Genomic DNA, 23,734 nt, shown 5'->3' with positions numbered 1-23,734 from the left:
CACCAAGAGTTTTTTAAATATATCTTTGTGCTTCTATATTGGGCTCATATATGTTTATAAGGGTTATATTTTCTTGTTGGATCAATCCCTTTTAGTATTATGTAGTGGCCTTCTTTGTCTCTTTTTATAGCTTTTGTTTTGAAGTTTATTTTGTAAGATATGACTATTGCTACCCCCCGCTTTTGTTTGTTTGTTTGTTTCCACTTGCATGGAATATATTTTTCCATCCCTTCACTTTCAGTCTGTGTGAATCTTGTAGACAGTATTTATATGTCTTGTATTCTTATCCATTCAGCTCCCCTTTGGCTTTTGATTGGAGCATTTAATCCATTTACATTTATGGTTATTATTGATAGGTAGTTATTTATTGCCTTCTTTTTTCTTGCAGATGAGCAAACAGGTACAGAAAGAAGGGATAATATTCTTGGGTTGCATGGCTAATGATAAAGAGCTGGTGTTAGAACTGGCTTCTTGCTTTCTGACTGAGAACATTCTCCCCTGAGACACAAAAGATTGGATTAGGGCAAAGTTAGAGAGTAAGAAGAACCATGTCCTGCCAATATCCCTGCTTTAAGGCACATAGGATCCTTTAATTAATGTAAATCTTAATTAGGTCAAGATGTAATTCAAGTATAGAGAAATGGATACTACAAAGATCCTAAGAAGGTACCCTTGAGTAAAAAGACACTAAACTAGGAATCAGGAAACTAGTCTGCTAAAAGTCACTGACTTTTCTTTGTGACCTTAGGCAAGTTGCTTAGCTGCTTTCAACCTGTTTTCCTCAAAACTAAAATCAAGGGAGTTAGGCTACATAATCTTTGAAGTCCCTTCTAGCTAAAACTGTATATGAATCACTGTACCCATTGAGTTTTTATGGTTTCTCTAACATTTTTCCTGGAATTTATCAGGTCAGACTGTTTTATATTTCTATCATATAGAGAAAGTAACAGCCTTTTCACTTCTTCTCTGGGAACTTGGCCAGTGAGGAGTAAACATACTTTCCTCTCGCTCCCTAAATGAAGTACTGGGTCATAAGTGACAGACTTTTTTTTGTTTTGTTTTTTTAATCCAATCCTGTTCTCATGTTAGTGTTTTTCTTCACTGTGAGTTTGTTAAAATGTAACAAATTGAAAATGTCCATTTATGTTTTAGTCTACAGATCAAAATTTTATTTTATAAAGTAAAAATAGGTATACTTAACCAATACATATTAACACATTTGTGTATTTGAAATACTTGACTGGTACATAATGTGTAGTCTCATACCTTGCAGTAGAACTGTATTGATTCAAAATAACGTAGTTAAATAGCAAATAGACTGTAGATTATAAGATATCATTATGTTTTTACATTTGCCAAAATTGAAATAAAACGAAAGTTACTTTAGTTTATTTTAAATAATATATTTTCCTCCTTATTGAACAGGCAGTGTATGTTGATTGCTAAGAAGAAAAACTGAGAAAATAAGAATATGTTTGAAGAACAAAATGAAAGTTTCTTTTAATTCTCGTACCCGGAGATAGTTATTGTTAATATTTTAATCTCTTTTCTTCCCAGTCTCACCCACCCATTTTTGCTTTAAACATATTTTGAAATAAAACTGTATGAACATAACAGCATATGTAGGGCTGGACAGTCTGCTGTGGAATAATAAAGAGCATAAATAAGAGAAACCTTTCCTAGTTCTCTAGACTGTTTGCAATTCTTTTGTTATGAATCCTGAACTTTCACTTTCAATATAAGTTGGTTTAAAGCCCTCTTATTTGTAAGCTTTATGAGGGAGTCTGTTTCTGCCCAGCACAGTGTCTTGCACATAATATTTATTAATTTAAAATGTATTTAATTGGCCAATCTATATAGTAATCAATTTGTAATTATTTTCTTGTGTTATATACCTAGAATTACAATTAGTGGGTGAAAGGGAAACTTCTTAAGTTTCTTTTAACATACCTTTAATTTATATAAAGGCTTTGGCTTACAGCAGGATTGTTGTCAATTTAAGAGGTAAAAATAGTTCAGTCTCTTTCACAATATTTCTTTAATGTAAATTAACATAAATGATTAGTGAATTGGCTAATGATATAAGTATAATATGGACTCTGGGTTAGTTCATCTGTAATTTTTCCCAGAATGTTAATATTTTGAAGCAAATTTTGTATTTTTGATTATTTGTTTTTTGTTTGGATAATTTTAGAGAAAATCTTAGCAATATATGAAGACATTAAGATAAAAGCTGAAAATCCTATAGAAATTTGATAGTTGGTTGTCATTGTTGTGATTAAAAGTATTCTGTTCATCTAATTGGCTTTCACTTATAGATAAAATGCCTTTTGTTGTTATATCCATCTGGAAAATTCTCATCCATTTATTCATTCATGTACCGCTTCTCCCCATTTTCTTTATTCTCTCATTCTTGAGCTCTTACTAGATGGAGATGGATCTTAGGTTTTCTCATTTTACCTTCCATGCTTTTAAATTTTGCACATCTCTGTGTGATGAGGTTGGAATACTTTTCTCACTTGTCTATCTGCCAGTGTACTAATTCTTTATCTTGGTCTATTCTGCTATTTAACCTATCTACTGAATTAAATTTTTTTGTTTTGTTAATCCTCCCCCGAGGATATTTTTTCATTGATTTTTTTTAGAGAGAGTGGAAGGGAGAGCGAGAGACAGAGAGAAACATTGATGTGAGAGAGACACATCAATTGGTTGCCTTCTGCACTTGCCCCCCGCTCGGGCCAGGGATTGAGCCTGCAACCAAGGTATGTGCCCTTGACCAGTTTGCAGGCTGATGCATTATCCACTGAACAAACTGGCTAGGGCTTAATTTATTTTGATTTCTTTTAAATCCATCTCTTTGGTTCATACTTATTGAGGTCTCTCTTCCTTGTATTTATTTAGCCTACTTGAATTCTACTTAGCAAAAATTTATTTAGATTGTTCTATAAACCTGAGGGTATTAATTCCACTAATGGTTTTTTTGCGTTTGTATTTGATCCGTCTGATTAAATGAGTGACTGCATTAAGGATATGGATGATATAAAAATTATAGTACATTACAGTGGATAGGACTAATCATGAAAAACGTGAAATATTTTTTCAACAGGTATTCATTTTATCTTCCATTCTTTTTATGATTATGAATTTAGGTTGATAGTGAAAGGAATATTACATAAGAAGCATGGTAAAAGAATGTAAACAGCACAGTGTTTAATTAGAATGGAGTGGCTAAACTTGTGGTTTCAGAGATAAAAGGTATAAGAATTATGTGTTTCTTTTATATATACACTAGAGGCCCAGTGCACAAAAATTTGTGCACTCAGGGGGATCCCTCAGCCTTGCCTGTGCCCTCTCACAGTCTGGAACCCCTCTGGGGATGTCCATCTGCTGGCTTAGGCCCACTCCCTGGGGAATTGGGCCTAAGCTGGCAGTCAGACATCCCCCTGGCAGCCCAGGAGCCCTCGGGGATGTCCATTTGCCAGCGGGGAGCAGGCCTAAGCTGCAATCGGACATCCTTAGCGCTGCTGAGAAGGCGGGAGAGGCAACCCAAGCCTCCTGCTCGCTCCAGCTCTGTGGCTGCTGTCATCTTAGGTTAATTTGCATACTTGCTCCTGATTGGCTGGTGGGTGTGGTTGGTGGGCGTGGCTTGAGCGCAGCAGAGGGACGGTTTATTTGCATGTTTCTCTTTTATTATATAGGATAATTGGTATAAAAGTTTAGTTTTATGCTTAAGATATATTTAGGATTGGTGCTTTTGTATCTCAACTCTGTACTTTCTGAGCATATTAAAGAATTTTAAAGGGAGTTTGTCATTGGATCTAACTTTGTTTTAAAAAAAAGTTGAAAAAGGTATCTACTATTTACTTTTAGAGAAGGGATGAAGTTTTAGTGTAGGAAAGAGTTGTGAATGGTGGATGAAAGTGTTAAGCTTATAAACATAAATTAACATAATGTAGATGATGTAGACAGTTACTACTACCTGTAATAGAACCTATTCCGACAAAAATGATCACTGAAGATTTTCACAGGCTAAACAGCTATTTACATTCCTTTGGCTAAATCATCTTTCTTTTGTCAAGAATATTATTTCATTGCCTTGTACTGATTCCTGGCATTTCCAATACAATATTTTTTTAGGATAGAGACGTAATTGAATAGATGGAATATCTCATTTCAGTTGTTCTAGATACAAGAAAGTTACATTTTCCAATAACTTTCACTGTAATTAAAAGTTTTAGGAAAGTAGTAATAGAAAGTACTATAACTTTCCTTATCTGTCCTCACAAGGCCTTTTTTTTTTCTTCATCTTAAATTACTGATTATATTCTGTGTATCAACCTGCTCCTTTCCAATAGGTGTTTGAGCCATATCACAACAAAAGGTGGGAGTAAAAATAAAGTTACTAAAAATTCAGGTCTATGAAAAGGAACAGGGAAAGCAACATGCTAACTACATGTGGTTCATAGCTAATTCTAGCTAATATAGTTGCTAAGATTGAATATCAGTTTTGCCCTTAAGCTTCTTGGAGTATGCGTTCTCTTTATCAGACATAGGAAAGCATGACTTCCTTAGTAGTGACAGATTTTCATGAATTCTAAAAGAATATTAAATAGTATAATAGAAAAACCATTAACAAAACAGCACTACTGTGTTAAGCATAAGCCCTGCTCTCAAATTGCTCATAGTTTGTGGGGTGGTCAGATAAGAAAATGAATAATAGTTTAAATTGTATTCATACTATCAGAGCATCTTGGAGAGATATTTAATCTAAATTCTAAGAAAGGTCATAAGCAGGAAATTCTTCCTCAGGAAGAATTGTGGTGAACTTGGACAAAGTAAAAGTTAATTGACAGTTGAATAAAAAAAAGGTAGTGAATCCTAAAGATATAGCGTGCATACTAGCTGAACCAAGAGAGATTGTCTTTATCAGTGAACTTCTATAATTTGATTGGAATTTAGGAAACAAACAGAAAAGAAATGAGAGTTGAAGTAGGCAAGGGCTATTCTTAACAACCTATAAATCTTAGTACCATGACTCTCAAATTAAGCAACAAAGTCTATGGGATGCCTCAGCAAACGCTCAGGTTGCTGCAGTATATTTTAATTTCTTTTAGGGAAACATAGTGACACTCTTTGTTGGATACCATGTGAACTAACTGGAGTCAGTCAAGTTTCAATATTAGATTATTCTACACTCCCTTTGTAGGATGGACCAGCAAATGAAGGTGGGAATATCCAGTTTTATTTTAAGATTTGAGAAATTGTGAAGGTACCCAACAGGCAGATACGTCCTATTAATAAGTAACTATGGCTATTAAAGAATGGAATAAAAATGTAATTTTTTCTTTCAGGTGGTATCACTTCAATCAGTTACTAGGTTATAAGTATTAAGTTATTTGGCACTAACTACTTAATAAATGGAATTGTTAGATGTTTCCTTTAGACTATGGGGCATAAGGAAAAAATTACTGAAACACTAAGGTCACCAGGAACCCAGAAATTTAGAGAACCCCTCTGGTTTGGTATTAATATTCAAAAACAAATTTGTGAAAGCAATTCATGTGATGTTTTCTAAGTTTATAAGGATAGAAATAAAGATATTTGGAGGAATGCAGTTACCTTGAACTTTTTCATTTTAACATTGTTTGTCTCAGTGCACTTTACCTGAAGGTAGACAGCAGAAATATGGGATTTTATTTTTTGACAGTAGTCTTATATGCTAGTGTTTTGATAACCAGCTAAAGTTGTATTCATAAACTTTGGAAACTGAATAGATAGATGATAGGACTTATATTCTAGACATTTTGGTGCAGGTAGAATATCTTTCTATATTCATATAGATAAGAATCACATTTAACGCCAATAGATACAGATCACCAATCCCAGGAATTCTTAGTCAAAGAACCATAGAACCTGTAAATTATACATGCAAACATGTAATTTTCTTTGTTCTACTGTGGTTTTGTTTGTTTGTTTTGTTTTATTTTTTGGTTAAAGTTTGAAAGGGATTCTTGGCCCTAAAGCAGTTAGGAACAGATTTATAGATAAACTACTTTGTTTTTTGCATAGTGTGCCTATTGGCATAGGTTTTTTAGAGGTTAAGGATTAGATGTAAAAAGTATTTGCATCAAGAATTATTTAAAACATATACTTTTATTGATTTTAGAAAGGAAGGCAGAGGGAGAGAGAGAGAGAAACATCAGTGATGAGAATCATTGATTGGCTGCCTCCTGCACGCCCCCCCACTGGGGATCCAGCCTGCATCCTGGGCATGTGCCGGGACTGGAAATGGAACTTTGACCTGTGAGTTCATAGGTTGATGCTCAATCACTGAGCCACACAGTCCAGGCTGCATCAAGAATTTAAATAGAACTTAATTCTTGTGATGAATTCCCAAAGAAGTTAAAGAAAATGTTTTAATTAATTAGATCTGTGGTTTAAAAGGTACATAAAGGCTGCACAGTAAAAAGTAAGTCTCTCTCTATATCCTTCACAAACAATTTCTCTTCCAAAAGGTAAACATTTTCTCTAGTTTATTTCTCAATTTTAAAACCAAGAGTATTATAGTAATGGAGTATAAAATACTGAATGATGCTAAAATATAAATTTGGTTTTTTTAGATGTAGATTATATGGGCAACCTGATTTGATTTTCAATTTAAGATAAATAACTGGTACAAGGTATTATCTTAGCTTCTGTCAAAGGACATAATTTAGGTATGTTTTATAGTGATGATGTTTTTAAAGTGGGTCAACCAAATTATCAGTTGGGATAATTAGCCATGAAATATATAAGTAGAGTTCTGAATATAGCCTTTCCAAGCCTTAATTCATTAAAAAGTTGTTAAAAGAATATAATTTTATTTTTGCCAATGTTAGTTTATTGTTCAGAGTTTTCTCATAGAAGATAAAATGGAATTTTACCTCACTATGGAACTTAATAATTTTCACTTATTAAGTGACTACAATGGGCTAAGAATTATGTGTGGAGCTTCACATAATATTTTGAATTATCACAATATCTCTGAAAGGTGGCCAATATTATTATTTATATTTTTTAGACAATTAAACCAAGTTTTTGATAGGTTAAATAACATAACCAAGAATCAGAGTTTGGGCATTGGATGTATCTTGGAATCATAGAATATCGAAAATCTAAATATTTTTACACAATCTTTGTATGTAGATATGTTGTAATTATTTTAATATAAATTTGTCAGGTAATGCTACTTAGTTGAGTGAGCAGTGTTTGAACTTAGGGTTTTGTATGCTTATAATAAAGGTAAATAAGAAGTCTGTTGCTTATTAAGGAAAGAATTGAATGTAATATACTTAATAAAGGATTGCTTTATATATAGTTTATTCTTATGCTCTGCATTTTACTGAGCAGCTAACTTTCCTAAACCCTCACATATATGTTTATTTTTTTCTGTAGGGAGATTCCCGAAGTCTTCCATTTTCTGAGAATGTGAGTGCTGTTCAAAAATTAGACTTTTCAGATACAATGGTGCAACAGAAATTGGATGATATCAAGGATCGAATCAAGAGAGAAATAAGGAAAGAACTGAAAATCAAAGAAGGAGCTGAAAATCTGAGGAAAGTCACAACAGATAAAAAAAATTTGGCTTATGTGGACAACATTTTGAAAAAATCGAATAAAAAATTAGAAGAACTGCATCACAAGCTACAAGAACTAAATGCACATATTGTTGTATCAGATCCAGAAGATGTTGCAGGTATATATATATATATATATACACATATATTTTATTTGATGTCTATATGGTATAGTACTAATAAGAAATATATTATTTTAACCCTTTGCACTCCGCTGTCCCCTCTCAGGGGACATCGGAATTCTAGCATATCACTCGGATGTCCCCTCTCAGGGGACATTGCAGTTTATTAGTGATTACGGGGAATTGAGTTATTTCAACGCAACTTTTTGAGACATGCATGTTTCCCTGAAGTTTTATCTTGAAATGGCACAAGAAATTAAATCAAAATATCGTAAAATTACTAAGATATATACAAGAAATGTCAGCGGGTTTTGTGTCGGATTAAACAATAAACTACATATTCCCGATGTGGGACAAAGAAAACGGGACTGCATTGTGTGTTCTAACAGGAAAACACCTGGTGGCAGGCATCAAACCACTTATTACTGTCAAACATGCACTAATCAGCCTGCAATGCATATTGGGGAGTGTTACAAAACTTATCATACTGTACAAAATTATAAACAATAAAATACTGTTTTTTTTGCAAATATACATTCCTCGATGTCACCCAATTCATATAAGTCCAATATCATTATAATACGTTACTTGGTTCCAAAATTATACTAAATAATACGAGGGTCTGTAAATGCACGTTTCCACTGCAAAGTAGTGTCGAGTAGCTGGTAGCCAATGTCCAGAATGGTTCGGAGTGCAAAGGGTTAAAAAACAGCAGGTTTTGTGATGTATACTTTTTGGCTTTTCTGAAAGTTACAGGGTCTGTATTTTCTCTTACAATTAAGGTCTTGTTTATATTCTGTTCAGAAGTGCATTAAATTGATGAATATGAATTATTTAGTTAGAGATGAATAATTTTGCGGCCTACTCTCTTACCCTCTGTCAGTAAGATATTACTTAGAGTTATTTTCCAGTATTAATGTTTTGTATTGAGTCAGCCATATGCACTTACCTGATTCATCCTTGTGATCAGCAGCTCAAGTTTGCCAGATGACTTTTTAAAGTTAAAAATGCATTCTGTGACCAAGGGCTATTTTTATTCTTTGCAAATGTAATTAATCAAGCCTATGACCTTTGTTCTTCGTGCTTTAAGCAACTAAATTAACAACTAAACCACCGGTATATTGTTTAAAAAAGAAGAAAATTTAAAAAGCCAAATATTACTTTTTTTCTTAAATATAGAAAATAGAAGAAAAGTATAACCCATAAGTGCAACTGAAGAATATAATTTTTTAAACAGTAGAATTAACAGATGTTCATGTTGGAAATTTTTTAGTGCTACAGAAAGTAAAAATAGAAAAACTACCTCTCTCCATCCTAGCCATTCTCTCTAAAAGTAGCATTACTAACTTTCTGTTGAGTATTCTAGAAAAAATATTTGTATATTTGTATCAGTATTCATCCATTCATATATACATACTTTCTAAAACTTTTTACTAAAAATTATTTAATGTATATTTATCTAATAGTTTTTTTCTTTGCAAAGATGATATTTTGAGCAAGGTATTTAATCTCTATAACACTTAATTTCTTCATTTTCAAAGCAAAGGAGTGGTATATGTAGCATAGTAATATATCTAGCACTATAGAAATTTTAGAAGAAACAGTGATCAGGTAATAAGAAATAACAGATATAAGTATAATGAAATTTAATTAGGAAGATAATAAATTTGACTAAGAAGCTCAAATGACCAATCTCAAAAGTTGCATATAGTACTTCTGATATTAGTGTATTTGACAGAACTTGTTTTAATGCCTCAATTTCAACATGTGGGACTTACCATAGGGATTTCATTTGGAGAACTCTATATAGAGATTTCAACCTTGTAAGAATAATTGAATCTTGAAAATGAAAGAAATCATAGAGAAACAAGCCTTCTTATTTTAAAGCTTAAATAATCCCAAAGATGTGAATCACAAAGCTAGCTAAAAAGAACTCATTAACTCCTCAGCTAGTAGTCTCTTACCCCCACATTCAATAATTACATTATAAATGGAAATTTGTATTAGGAAAATGCTTTTTTTAGCAATGTTATATAAACTTTGAAATAGCCTGTTCTGTTGGAACTCTGCTGAGCTCTACATTTTTTGCCCATTACTTCTTTAGGAGAGGTCTAAAATAAGAAACAGCGCTGGAGTTTTAAACTCTGTTTATTTAGAGAAAACATTTTCCTCCTCACAGAATACCCATAACTACCTTGTAATTGGAATACAGAAGAGTTTTTGCCACACAAAAGTCCGGTTTCCCCAGTCCTTTAAACATTTTTTAACTTTACTGAAGTATAAATTATATATGATAAAATGCACATATTTCAAGTTTATGATTTGATGAGCTTTAACAAATTTATATACCCGGGTAACCTTCACTACAACCAGTGATTCTGAACCTTTCCATCACTTCAATGGTTCTCTTGTATACATGCATCTCAATCAATCTCCAATCCCCATCTCTGGTTTAAGCAACCACTGGTCTCCCTTTTATCACTTTAGATTAAATTTGTCTTTCCTAGAGTTTCATATAAGGAAATGATATTATGTTATACTAGAGGCCTGGTGCACAAAAGTTTGTGCACTCAGGGGGGTCCCTCAGCCCGGCCTATGCCCTCTTGCAGTCTGGGACCCCTCGGAGGATGTCCACCTGCTGGCTTAGGCCCGCTCTCTGGGGGGGTCAGGCCCAAGCTGGCAGTCAGACATCCCTCTGGCGGCCAGGAGCCCTCAGGGGATGTCCACTTGCCAGCGGGAAGCAGGCCTAAGCTGCAGTCGGACATCCTTAGCACTGCTGAGGAGGCAGGAGAGGCTCCCACCACCACCACTGTACTGGCAGCCATCAGCCTGGCTTGTGGCTGACCAGAGCTCCCCCTGTGGGAGCACACTGACCACCAGGGGGCAGCTCCTGCATTGAGCGTCTGCCCTCTGGTGGTCAGTGTGTGTCATAGTGACCAGTCATTCCCAGTCTTTCTGCTGTTAGGGTCAGTTTGCATATTACCTTTTTACTATATAGGATAGAGGCCTGGTGCATGGGTGGGGGCCAGCTGGTTTGCCCTGAAGGGTGTCCCAGATCAGGGTGGGGGTCCTGCTGGGGTGCCTGGTCAGCCTGGGTGAGGGGCTGATGGCTTTTTGCAGGCTGGTCACACCCCCTTCAGGGTGGGGGTCCCCACTGGGGTGCCTGGCCAGCCTTGGGTGAGGGGCTGATGGCTGTTTTCAGGCTGGCCACACCCCCTTTAGAGTGGGGGGGGGGTCCCCACTGGGTTGCCTGGCCAGTCTGGGTGAGGGGCTGAGGGCCGTTTTCAGGCTGGCCAAGCTCCCTGGTGATGGAAGCTCCCAGCCTCTCCTTTTTTTCTTTTTTTTCTTTTTTTTATTCTGGGGTTTATTTACCTTCTATAATTGAAACTTTGTTGCTTTGAGTGGAGCTCAGAGCCAGGCGGCAAGCGGGAAGCTTGGCTTCCTCCATCATTGGGGCAACCAAGCTTCCTGCTTGCTCCAGCTCCGTGGCTGCTGGCCGCCATCTTGGTTGGGTTAATTTGCATATAGTCACTCTGATTGGTGGTGGGCGTGGCTTACGGCGTAGCAAAGGTATGGTCAGTTTGCATGTTTGTCTTTTATTAGTGTAGATTGTACATGTTTATATCACTTACTAAACTGTATGCGCCTTCAGGGCAGGGATGTGTTTTCAAGATATATCATAGAATCTGCACATAGTAGGTATTTAGTTGTGACTGTTGCAGCCAAAACACAAACAAAAACACCCAGCAAATAAAAATACTGTGTTAGTTGAGGTAATTAATACCAAAACATAATTTTTTAAAATACATTTTTATTGATTTCAGAGAGAGAAAGAGAGAGAGAGAGAAAGAGACAGAGAAGGGGAGGGGAGGGGAGGGGAAGGGAAGGGAGGGGAGGAGAGAGGGGAGAGAGACCCAGAGAGAGGGGGGGGAGGATAGAGGGGGGAGAGGGGAGAGACAGACCAGACAACATAACAACCTTCCTGAATGACAAGTGGGCAGGGGGCTGGGCCGCAAGGCAGCTGGGACTGCTGTGAGGGCAGAGGCAGCTGGGATGCAAGGGCTGAGCCCCTTGCACGAATTTTGTGCATCAGGCCTCTAGTTTTATAAATAAGAAAGTAGAGTGATAGAGTTAATTATCTAGAGTAGTCTTTCTAACCACTTACATAGTAACCATTGATACAATGCAGACTTAAAATTTGTTGTTTCTATGAGTCATCGATTCTGCTTACATAATCCCTCTCCAGACAAGAATTAGCCAAACACTTCTGTTAATTCACATATACATGCTTCCTGATTTTTAATGGAGTTACATCCTGATAAACCCGTTGTAAATTGAAAAATACCCTAAATTGAAATGCATTTAATACACCTAACCTACTGAACATCATAGCTTAGCCTAGCCTATTTTAAATGTACTCAGAACACTTACATTAGCCTACAGTTGGGCAATTATCTTGAATTTCATCTCAAAAGCAATTGCTGCCGCCTTCTCCTTACCAGAAGCAGGAGACTCACATGGGCATTTCTGTAGACATGATGGGATGCGAAAACACAACATCCAAAAAACTAGCAATACAGTACACTGTAAACTACTGGTTGCTTACCCTTGTGATCATGTGGCTCACTGTAGTGGCCCAGAATCACAAGAGAGTATCATACCACATATAGCAGGAAAAGATAAAAATTGAAATTTCAAAGCACAGTTTCTACTTAATGTGTATTGCTTTTGCATCATTGCAAAGCTAAAAATTGTAAGTTGAACTACTATAAGCTGAGGAACATCTGTGTTTTAAAGAACTGAAAGCAAAGTACCATGTCCTTAAGTCATCCTGTCACACCTAATCTAAAATAAATAATTTTATTAACCTTAGTATGTAATGTAAAAAATATGAAATTTTATGGCAATCTGACCCAAAGTTAATGTTGAACTACCTTTAAACCTCTATATTGTTGCTTGTAATGCTGCCAAATCAGTAATACAGTAAAAGAATAAGCCACTTGCAAAGAGAACTATTTTTTAATTTTTTAATATATTTTATTGAGTTTTTACAGAGAGGAAGGGAGAGAGATAGTTAGAAACATCGATGAGAGAGAAACATCGATCAGCTGCCTCCTGCACACCTCCTACTGGGGATGTGCCTGCAACCAGGGTACATGCCCTTGACCAGAATCAAATCTGGGACCTTTCAGTCCGCAGGCCAACTCTCTATCCACTGAGCCAAACCGGTTAGGGGTATTTAATTTTTTATATACCTCTGAATGCCTGCATTTCCAAGATTTATTTTAAATAAATTCAAATTTTAACTGGTCTAATTAGCATATTAGCTCTTTATTATATAGGATAAGGATTTTTATCAGATGAACTTAGAAACTTTTAACTATAAAACTCTCTGAAATATTACTTAGTATAATGTCAAGATCTGCTCTTTTGGGACTGTTATTTGTAAAATATATGTATGTATTTTTAAGAGTAGTAAGAAATGAATTCTATAAAGTAGAGTGGTAACCTAAGCCTTAGTTGGCATCTGAGACTCCAAAGCAAAGAACCAGTTTCCTGATTCTTGGACTCTTGTGTATCTCTAAAGAAGTGGATAAGAATAATTTTCATATTTTATTAAATATAGCTAATAATATGTGTAGTATAAGCCCCTTTATTTTCTTTTTATTTTTTTTATTTTTTATTTTTAAATATATTTTTATTGATTTTTTACAGAGAGGAAGGGAGAGGGATAGAGAGTCAGAAACATCGATGAGAGAGAAACATCGATCAGCTGCCTCCTGCACACCTCCTACTGGGGATGTGCTCGCAACCAAGGTACATGCCCTTGACTGGAATCAAACCTGGGACCTTTCAGTCCGCAGGCCGATGCTCTATCCACTGAGCCAAACCGGTTTTGGCTAAGCCCCTTTATTTTCATCTCATTTCCTTTTCTTATTAGCTCTTCTCATTGCCATCTTTTCAGACCCCACCAAACTTAGATTTTTACCCATTGAGGTAGTGAATATTTTCTTTAACATCTAGAATATCCAGCATATATAAAACTAATAGTATTAGGATTTTTGGAGTTAACCTTGGAAATTCTTTTAAATTCTGCAGATATAACTATATTGAAGTTTTCTATTTTAATGACTAAAGTTCAGTTTATGAAGTCTTTCTTTTTTATTATTTTATTTTATTTTTTATAATTCTTTGTTGTTGAAAGTATTACATATATCCCCCTTATTGCCCCATTTACCCACTCCATCATGCCCCCGCCCCTCTCCTCCACCCCAGGTCTTTAGCACCCTATTGTCTGTGTCCATGGGTTATGTTTGCAAGGTTTTTGATTGATTACCTCCCACCCACCCTCCCTCCGAGATTCCACACACTGTTCCATGCTTCCATGTCTCTGGATCCACTCCGTTCATCAGTTTATTTTGTTACTTAGATTCTACATATGAGTGCGATCATGTGATACTTGTCTTTCTCTAACTGACTTACCTCACTTAGCATGATACTCTCCAGGTCCCTCCATGCTGTCTCAAAGAGTAAGAGATTCTTTTTTACTGCTGCATAGAATTCCATGGTATAAATGTACCACAGCTTTTTTATCTACTCATTACTGATGGGCACTTGCCTATTTCCAGATCTTAGCTATTATAAATTGTGCTGCTATGAACATAAGGGTGCGTACATTTTTTCTGATTGGTGCTTCGGGTTTCTTAGGATATATTCCTAGATGTGGGATCACTGGGTCAAGTGCCAGCAGTGTAAGATAGGGTTCCCTTTTCTCCACATCCTCTCCAGCACTTGTCATTTGTTGATTTGTTGATGGTAGCCATTCTGACAGGTGTGAGGTGATACCTCATTATCATTTTAATTTGCATCTCTCTGATGATCAAGTGACTTTGAGCATTTTTTCATATGTCTCTTGGCCATCTGTATGTCCTCTTTGGAGAAGTGTCTACGGTATTTAGGTCCTTTGCCCACTTTTTAATTGGATTGTTTGTCTTCCTTTTATAAGCTGTATGAATTCCTTATATATTTTGGATATTAACCCTTTATCAGATGTATCATTGCTAAATATGTTCTCCCATACAGTGGGCAGTCTATTCGTTTTGTTGATGGTTTCTTTTGCTGTGCAGAGCTTTTTAGTTTGATGAAGTTCTATTTGTTTATTTTCTCCTTAGCTTCCTTTGGCTTAGGAGATGTATCAGTAAACATATTGCTATGAGAGATGTCTGAGATTTTGCTGCCTATGTTTTCTTGTAGGATCTTTGTGGTTTCACGACTTACATTTAAGTCTTTTATTCATTTTGAGCTTATTCTCGGGTATGGTGTAAGTCGGTGGTCTATTTTCTTTCTTTCTTTCTTTTTTTTTTTTTGCATGTATCCAATTTTTTCAATACCATTTATTGAAGAGACTGTCTTGACTTCACTGTATGCTCTTACCTCTTTTGTCAAATTTTAATTGAGCATAATGGCTTGGGTCTATATCTTGGTTCTCTTTTCTGTTTCATTGATCGATATGCTTCTTCTTGTGCTAGTACCACGCTGTTTTGATTATGGTGGCTTTGTAGTATAACTTGAAATCTGGTATTGTGATTCCTCCAATTTTGTTTTTCTTTCTCAAGATTGCTGCAGCTATTCAGGGTCTTTTTTGATTCCATATAAATTTTTGGAGTATCGTTCTAGCTCTGTAGTAGTACATTATATAGATGTACCGCAGTTTGTTTATTCATTCACCAAGAACATTAGGGTTGTTTTCTAGTTTTTGGAAATTTTCAGCACAGCTGCTATAACTACCCATGAATAGTTTTTTGTGTGAACATGTTGTCAGTTCACTTTGGTAAATACTTAGAAGTATGATTGCTAAGTCATATGTTAGAATATATTTAGCATTGTACACAGCTGCCAGAATGTTTTCCAGAGTGGTTATAGCATTTTTTATTCTCACCAGCATATATGAGAGTTCCAGTTTTTCACATCCACTCCAGCACTTGCTATTATTGATATATATTTTTAACCAGTCTAACAAGTGTATAATGATTGGTGATATACATCATTGTAATCAGAGGGAGGAAAGAGGAAAAAGCGCCATCTTAAGGAGAATTTATTAAATAACTGTGCATGCCCTGGGTACAGAGTTTTGTATAAAAGGCTAAGTGACCAGCCGACCTGCTGGTAGGTATGATACACACTGACCACCAGGGGGAAGATGCTCAACGCCGGAGCTGCCAAACGACAGCAGCTTTGCAGAGTGCCCTCTCGCACTCTGGACCCCTCGGGGGATGTTGGACTGCCGGTTTCAGCCCGATCCCCACAGGCCAGGCCACCTGCTAGAGGGATCCTGCTCACTCCGTAGATGCCCTTCGAGCCTCAGAGCTGCCCCAGGTGCTGCCAGCCAGGGAGGAACCTGCAGGAGGTTGGCTCCAGGGCATGTCTAGCCCATCTCGCCCAGTCCCACCAGCCACCTTCTAATTAATTTCTTTTCAATGTGCACGCATCTATACACTGGGCCTTTAGTTTAATATAGTAGATACAAGCAGTTCTGAATTTTTAATTTGATTTTAGATAGAGAGGAGAATCATAGATTTGTTGTCTCTACTCATTTATGCACATTTTGTTATCTACTTATTTATGCACATTCATTGGTTGATTCTTGTATGTGTCCTGACTGAGGATCAAACCTGCAACCTTGGCATATGGGGACAATGCTATAACCAACTGAAATACTCTGCCAAGGCCAGTTCTAAAATTGTTAATGCCTTGCTTGCTTATTTCACCTTAAGCAAAAAAGCATGTTACAACCCACAATTTTATACACGCACTTTTGGTAAAATAATAATAAAACTAAACCAGAGGTTGTACCAGCTATAAAATATTTCAGCAAAATTACTTCATTGGTGACAGCTGACAGAGGTTATCCTGAGTACTCAAAATAGTTGGTTAATCATCCATTAATAATAAATGAGCACTCATTATAATCTGAGCAGGTTCCAGATGTCTTTATAAGGTAATCATATCTGGTTAAACAAGAACGTTAGATTTTAGGGGAAATATAAACTGTTAATATAACTGTAACACATGGCAAGATTCTGGAGAAGTTTATTTTTTAAATATCGGTTTATACGTATCAAGCGAAAACCAAAATGTTGACCAGTGAACAGTAACTAAAAGACTTACAGATGACAGTTTGTGAAGGAGATAGATTAGCTAGTGCTTCAGCATGCTACTACTTTTACTAGTTTAGATTTGGCTAGGTTTACTTCAACTATATTTTCTCCTTTTTTTTTAATGCAGTAAATAGCCTCAGTTCAGAAGCAGGCATTCTGGCTGTTTAAGGATCACTTTATGAATATTAAGCATTGGGAGTCAGCTGGCTATAAAATAAAGACCAAAGATTATATGATCTGAGATCTCATCCCAGCTGAAGCATTACATAGTTGCGTGGTTATATGCCACTTTAAACCCCTCCAGGCCTTGTTTTTCTTATTTGAGACCTATGTCAGAGGTGGAATCTAAAGGTTTGGTATATGACATACAGACTTACATTGCAGAGCAAAAGTAGAAAGAAAGGGAGGCATCTATAGTAAAAGTCAGTTTTTATTTATGGATTACTAGAGTCATGCCATTAACAGGACAGAAAACAAGCAGAAAGATTTAGAAGTAGTGTTCCAGGAAAGAAGAGTTAAATTTTAAATACAATTAGAAGAAAAGCCAATAGGATATTCAAGTAATATCCACAAGGTCATAAATTACCAGATGAAGACCAAAAAACCCATCTTGGCTTGAAATACCTACCACTTTGGAAATACCAGAAAGTATGATGTGGTTAATTTGAATCTATTTAACTCCACTTGATTTATATGCCATTGATGTTTATATTCTAGTTCTTTTACTTATCTTCAATTTCACAAATTGGATCTAATTATATTGTCTTATATAGTCATTGTTGGTTTACAATTGCCTACATGTTTATCATTTTCTTTGTCCATTTCTTCATACTTCACAGACCTTCCTTCTAGAATCATTTGTTTCTTTTTCTTTCTAAAGGTATAGACTGTGGAAAGATATTTTTCCTCGTATACAATTCTAGGTTATTTTCTCTCAGCACTTGGAAACTGTTATTTCACAGTCTTCCACTGTTATTGAGGAGGAGGCAGCTGTAGTCTGATGGTTGAAGCCATGTAGATAATGTCTTTTCTCCCTAGCTTCTTTTAAGATATTCTGTCTTCAGTGTTCTGCTCTTTGAGAATAATTGTTTATATTTCCTTTCATTAGCTCTGCTTGGGATTTGCTATGTTTCCTGAATCTGAGATTTGTGTATTTCATTCATTATGGAAAATTCTTAGCTTTTTTTTTTTTTTTTTTTTTAGTATTGCACCTTCTGTATTCCCTCTATTCTTTCATTTTGGAACTCCAATTGGATGCATGATAATTTCTTCAAGTCTCTGTCTCCATTTCTCTAATACTCCTTTTACCTGTGTCCAATTTGCTCTTTTTTATTTTTTAAAATATTTTATTGATTTTTTTACAGAGAAGAAGAGAGAGGGATAGAGAGCCAGAAACATTGATGAGAGAGATCGATCAGCTGCCTCCTGCACGCCCCCCACTGGGGATGTGCCCGCAACCAAGGTACATGCCCTTGACAGGAATCGAACCTGGGACCCTTCAGTCTGCAGGCCGACGCTCTATCTACTGAGCCAAACCGGTTTGGCTCCAGTTTGCTCTTGATCACATATATTGTATTTCTAATATATAGGGTGTCCCAAAAAATGTATATACACTTTAACACAGTGGTTCTCAACCTTCCTAATGCTGTGACCCTTTAATACAGTTCCTCATGTTGTGGTGACCCCCAATTTCATTGTTACAAATTGAACATAATTAAAGCATAGTGATTAATCACAAAAACAATATGTAATTATATATGTGTTTTCCGATGGTCTTAGGTGACCCCTGTGAAAGGGTCGTTCGACCCCAAAGGGGTTGCGACCCACAGGTTGAGAACCGCTGCTTTAACAGCTAATAGCTCAATTGATGTTTCTTTCTCTTCAAATTTAAACCATTGAAATATATAATTATTCAAAGTATATATACATTTTGGGGACACCCTGTATATATATTAATACTGGAAGTTCTATTTTTATAATCTTGGTTATTTTTGATAGTGTCTTTTCCCAAACATTCTTTGATACTCCTTATATTTAGTTTTCATATTAAATACACTTTCTTTCACATTCTGTATATGGTAATGACAATAAGTAAAATCCTTGTCATACTACTATAGGTTTTTCTTACTCATGGTGATTTTTTTTTTCTATCTGAGCTTTGTGATTTCTACTGTGTATATTTTCACTGGAACTTTCTCTGGGGGAATTCTTTTAGGTTTAGATTTAAAGTGTCTTCTTTCAAAGAGTATGTGCATTTCTGTAAGATGCCTGGAAGCTTTACCAACCTGAATCCAGTTAAAAGCAAATTTAAACTTAAGATAATATGATTTCCTGCCTCTAAACTATGAGAACAGTAGGAATTTTAAAAGAATACTATTACTTCTCCCCCCAGGCATCCCAAGCCAAAGACAAGTCCAGAAGTAATTTAGCCATTATAGATGGCACTGTTTGAGGTTCCTGTCTTCAATCAGGTTTTTCCTGTTCTGATTGCCCACTTTGTAGAGTTCTCAGGCCTTTTCTTGGGCTCTTATTAAAACCCAAATTTTATTCCACCAGGATGAGGAACTAACGAGTCTCTTTTTATCAGAAAAGCAAAAGCATTCTCAGAAGCATAAAGCTACAGATGTCTAGTTATATCTATCGTGGGATTGGGTCACATGCACCATGCACTGCCTTGCCCCTAGCCCCCAACTGCAGGTGAGACTGAAATCTTGTTTCTTTTTTTTCCCCCCTGCTTAACCTCTGCTTACTTTAAGCAAAAGAGAAAGACGTTGAGCATGAAGTTTTAAGTTAGCTTATAGTGTCAGGCACTTGAAGTTTACAAATACTATTATTTACATTCTTCTACAAATCTGTAATATATTTAAGGAGTCTTGTAGCACTTTGAATTTTATTGGTAATTGTGATCTTTAATTATTTTTGAAGAACTTATAGTTTCCTATGATCTCTATTTTACATAGTTTTCAAATTTATTGACATATCTGTATATATCTGTAGTAACATTTCCTCTTTCATTACTAATATAGGTATGTTCTTTATTTTTCTTTCTTGATCACTTTTCTTGTCATATTTTATATGCAGTTCCCTTTACCAAAAAAAAAAAAAAAAGTTTTTTGGCTCTACTGATTCTTTTTTGTTTGTTCTGTTTTGTTAATCTCTGCCCATTTATTACTTTTTTTCTCTCATTCTTTGGAATTAGTTGGCTATTTTTTTAAAAGGCTGCCAGATGTTGTTTAATCTCAACAAGATAGATGCTTAGCACTTTTTTTTTAATTCTCACCAAGGATATTTTTTTCCATTGATTTTCTTTTTTAGAGAGAGTGGAGTGGAGGGAGAAGGTAGATAGGAAGCAAGAGAAATGTAGATGTGAGAGAGACACCTTGATTGGTTGCCTCCTGCACTAGCCCTGACTGGTTCCTGGGATCTGGCCTGTAATGCGGTATGTGCCCATGACTGGGAATTGAACCCGTGACCCTTCGCTCTACCAATGGAGCAAAACCAGTCAGAGGAGATGCTTAGCATTTTAGATTTATTATCTTTTCTAATACATTCATTCAAAGTTTATGACTATCCTCTAAGTATTGCTTTAGTTGCATCACAAAAGTTTTGATATGTAAAATTTTTAAATATTTTTATAGAAAACATAATTGATAAATAGCAATATGTAAGTTTAAGGTGTACAACATGTATACATTTATATATTGCAATATGATTATCACTATAGCATTAGCCAACACCTCTATCATGTCACATATTATCACTTCTTATTGGGCATGGGAACAATTAAGATCTAGTCTCTTAGCGACTTTGGAGTTTACAGTATTGTTGCCTATAATCACTATGCTTTGCATTAGTTCTTCAGGACTTATTTATCTACTAGTTTCTAGTTTGTATGCTTAAGCAGCATTTCCCAATTACCCTACTCTCTAGCCTCTGGTAACCACCTTTCTACTCTATTTTTACAAGATCTTGGCCTTTTTAGAGTCCAAGTGATATCATATGGCATTTGTTTTTCTCTGTCTGACTTATCTCACTTAGTATAATGCCCTCAAGCTCTAACCATGTTGTTGTAAATGGCAGAAGTTTTCTCTCATTGCTTAATAATATTTCATATTTTATGTGTGTGTACACATGTACACACGTACATACCACATCTTCTTTATTTTCACCTATTGAGGAACACAAGTAGTTTTCCTATCTTGGCTATTGTGAGTAATGCCAAATAAACATGAGAGTGCCTATATCTCTTTGACATCCTGTTTTTTATCCCTTAGATATATACTCAAAAGTGGAACTGCTGGATTATATGGTAGTTCTACTTTTAATTTTTTTAGAAACCTCCATACTGTTTTTCATAGTGGCTACACCAATTTACATTTTCATGAAAGGTATAAAAGGGTTCCCTTATCTGTACAGTCTTGAAACAGTTTGCTATCTCTTGATGATAGCCAGTTAGATCATTTGTATTTTTTAAAATATATTTTTATTGATTTCAGAGACGAAGGGAGAGGGAGAGATACAAACATCAATGATGAGAGAGAATCATTGATTGGCTGCCTCCTGCACAACCCCCACTGGGGATTGAGCTCGAAACCCAGGTATGTGCCCCGACCAGGAATTGAACCGTCAACTGTCAAACACTGAGCCACACCAGCCAGGCCTGTATGTTGCTTTTTAATTTTGTTGCTTGTTTTTTGCTGTGAAGAAGCCTTAAAGTTTGATATAGATTGAGGTTATTTTGCTTTTGGTGTCATCCAAAAAAATCATTGCTAAGACCAATGTTGAGGGCTTCTTCCCTAAATTTGCTTCAGGAATGATGGTATCAGGTCTTATTTTTATGTCTTTGATTGATCCTGAGTTCTATTACCGGAGCTAAATGGGGCAAGACTCCTACCATGTCCCTTGGCCTATGGTGCTAAATACTTCAAATCACATAAATGCAGTTTTGTCCATGGATGGATATTTAATTCATTGTTTAAAAAGTGGGGCAAAAAAGGGGAACATATTATGCTGTCATGATGATATCACCTAAAATTTTAGTTAGTTTGAAATATTTTCTTATTTTCATATATCTTTGTTATCCTACAAGGTACTTAAAAGTGTGTTTCTGGGTCATTAAACATAGGAGGGTCTTCCTAGTTTTCTTTTATTTTTTAATTGCTTGATTAATTATATTGTGGTCCCTTGAAATTTCCTGAGAATTATTTTATGGTCATATATAATTTTTTAAATGTTCTGTGTGTGCTTAAAAATAATATATATTCTTCACTGGTTGGCTATTATTCTTTATATATTTATAGGTTAAGCATTTAATTTTTATCTGCTTGTTCTATTATGAAAAACATTGAATTAATGTTTAGTGGCATTGGAGTTGCTATATCCTCTTTAATGCTGCCAATTTTTGCTTTACTTTGTCTCCATGTTATTAGCCACAAAATAAATTTAATAATGGATATATCTTTCTGGTGAATTGAATCTTTTATCTTTATGAAATGACTTTTTAATCTCTAGTAATTTTTGTGCCTCAAAGTATCTTTTGTTATTAAAATAGTTAGGGGGTTGGGCTTATTGATTAGATGAAATACCTTTTTAAATTCTTTTACTTTCAACTTTTCTGTATCACTATGTTTTAGATATGTCTCTTATAAATAGCATATAATTAGATTTGCTTTTTTATTTGTTTTTACAAAGTGTGTGGTTATCTTTTATCTGGATCGTTTAGTCTACTATGTTTAAATAATTATCGATATATTTGGGTTCATATTTAATATCTTATTTTGTGCTTCAGTGGTCTTCCCCCCTTTTTTGCCATTTTCATAGTATTTTTGAAAAACAGTTCATTATTTTAGAAATTTTGGTTGATTTACACAATATAACATGCATACTCATCAAAGACCATAATGTTAACACTATTTTTACCTGTGTCCATACATTTCTGAGGCCTTAGAATGTCTCCATCTACCCACACATCCTGACTTATATGTTGTTGTTAACCTTAATTTTAATTCTATGTTTTTTAAATATATTTTTATTGATTTTAGAGAAAGGGAGGGAGAGGAATAAAGAGATACATTGATCAGCTACTTCCTGCACTCCTCCCCCCACACCCCTCACTGGGGATTGAGCCTGCAATCTGGGCATATGCCCTGACTGGGAATCAAACCATGACCTCTAGGTTCACGGGCCGATACTCAACCACTGAGTCACACCGGCTGGGCTTAATTCTATGTTTTTAAAAAATCTTTACATGACATTTAAAAAATGTATACAGTAGTCTTTTTTATAAACCATTTTCTTTTTTCCTAGTTCATTTCTCTTTTGATATACCAGTTTGTATCATTTTTTTTCTTCCTAAAATACATCCCTTAGTATTTCTTTTTAAGAGCTTATGTTTGTAACATTCTTTCCTTCTTTGTTTGATAGTATTATTTTGTCCTCATTCTTAAAGGTATTTTCACTGAGTTTACAATATATAAGCTTGGTAGTTATATCTTTTCACATAAACTATCATTATACCTTCTTTGAGCGTTCATTTTAGATAGATAGATAGATAGATAGATAGATAGATGATAGATAGATTTTTTTTTTTATTTTATTGATTTTTTTACAGAGAGGAAGGGGGAGGGATAGAGAGTTAGAAACATCGATGGGAGAGAAACATTGACCATCTGCCTCCTGCACACCCCCCACTGGGGATGTGCCCACAACCAAGGTACATGCCCTTGATCAGAGTAGAACCTGGGACCCTTCAGTCCGCAGGCCAACGCTCTATCCACTGAACCAAACCAGTCAGGGTTAGCTTTCATTGTTGTAAAGTCTGCTGTCACTCTAATAGCTC

The 23,734-nt window shown here is 35.5% G+C and overlaps 1 protein-coding gene across 5 annotated transcripts in view; it reads left to right on the top strand.

The window, feature by feature from the left end:
- The first annotated feature begins 5,204 nt into the window (after positions 1-5,204).
- The window catches only part of PKN2 (protein kinase N2), a 101,989-nt gene continuing 83,459 nt past the window's right edge, over positions 5,205-23,734 (top strand). For 2 of the 5 annotated variants that reach the window (XM_023758229.1, XM_014460145.2), the window contains exon 1: positions 7,614-7,735. Coding sequence is in view for 2 of the 5 variants with exons in the window: in XM_014460143.2 (XP_014315629.1) it covers positions 5,208-5,225; positions 7,435-7,735 (319 nt within the window). In the remaining 3 variants the exon portion in view is untranslated. Of the gene's footprint in view, positions 5,226-7,434; positions 7,736-19,093; positions 19,594-23,734 lie in introns of those variants that run through there. The other 3 variants (XM_014460143.2, XM_006093902.3, XM_014460146.2) reach the window with 3 other exon arrangements.

This window comes from Myotis lucifugus, unplaced genomic scaffold, assembly GCF_000147115.1.
Source record: "Myotis lucifugus unplaced genomic scaffold, Myoluc2.0 scaffold_126, whole genome shotgun sequence".
NCBI classification, from domain to species: Eukaryota; Metazoa; Chordata; class Mammalia; order Chiroptera; family Vespertilionidae; genus Myotis; species Myotis lucifugus.
The sequence above is the reverse complement of the archived record's forward strand: the minus strand, read 5'-3'. Positions and strand labels throughout refer to the sequence as shown.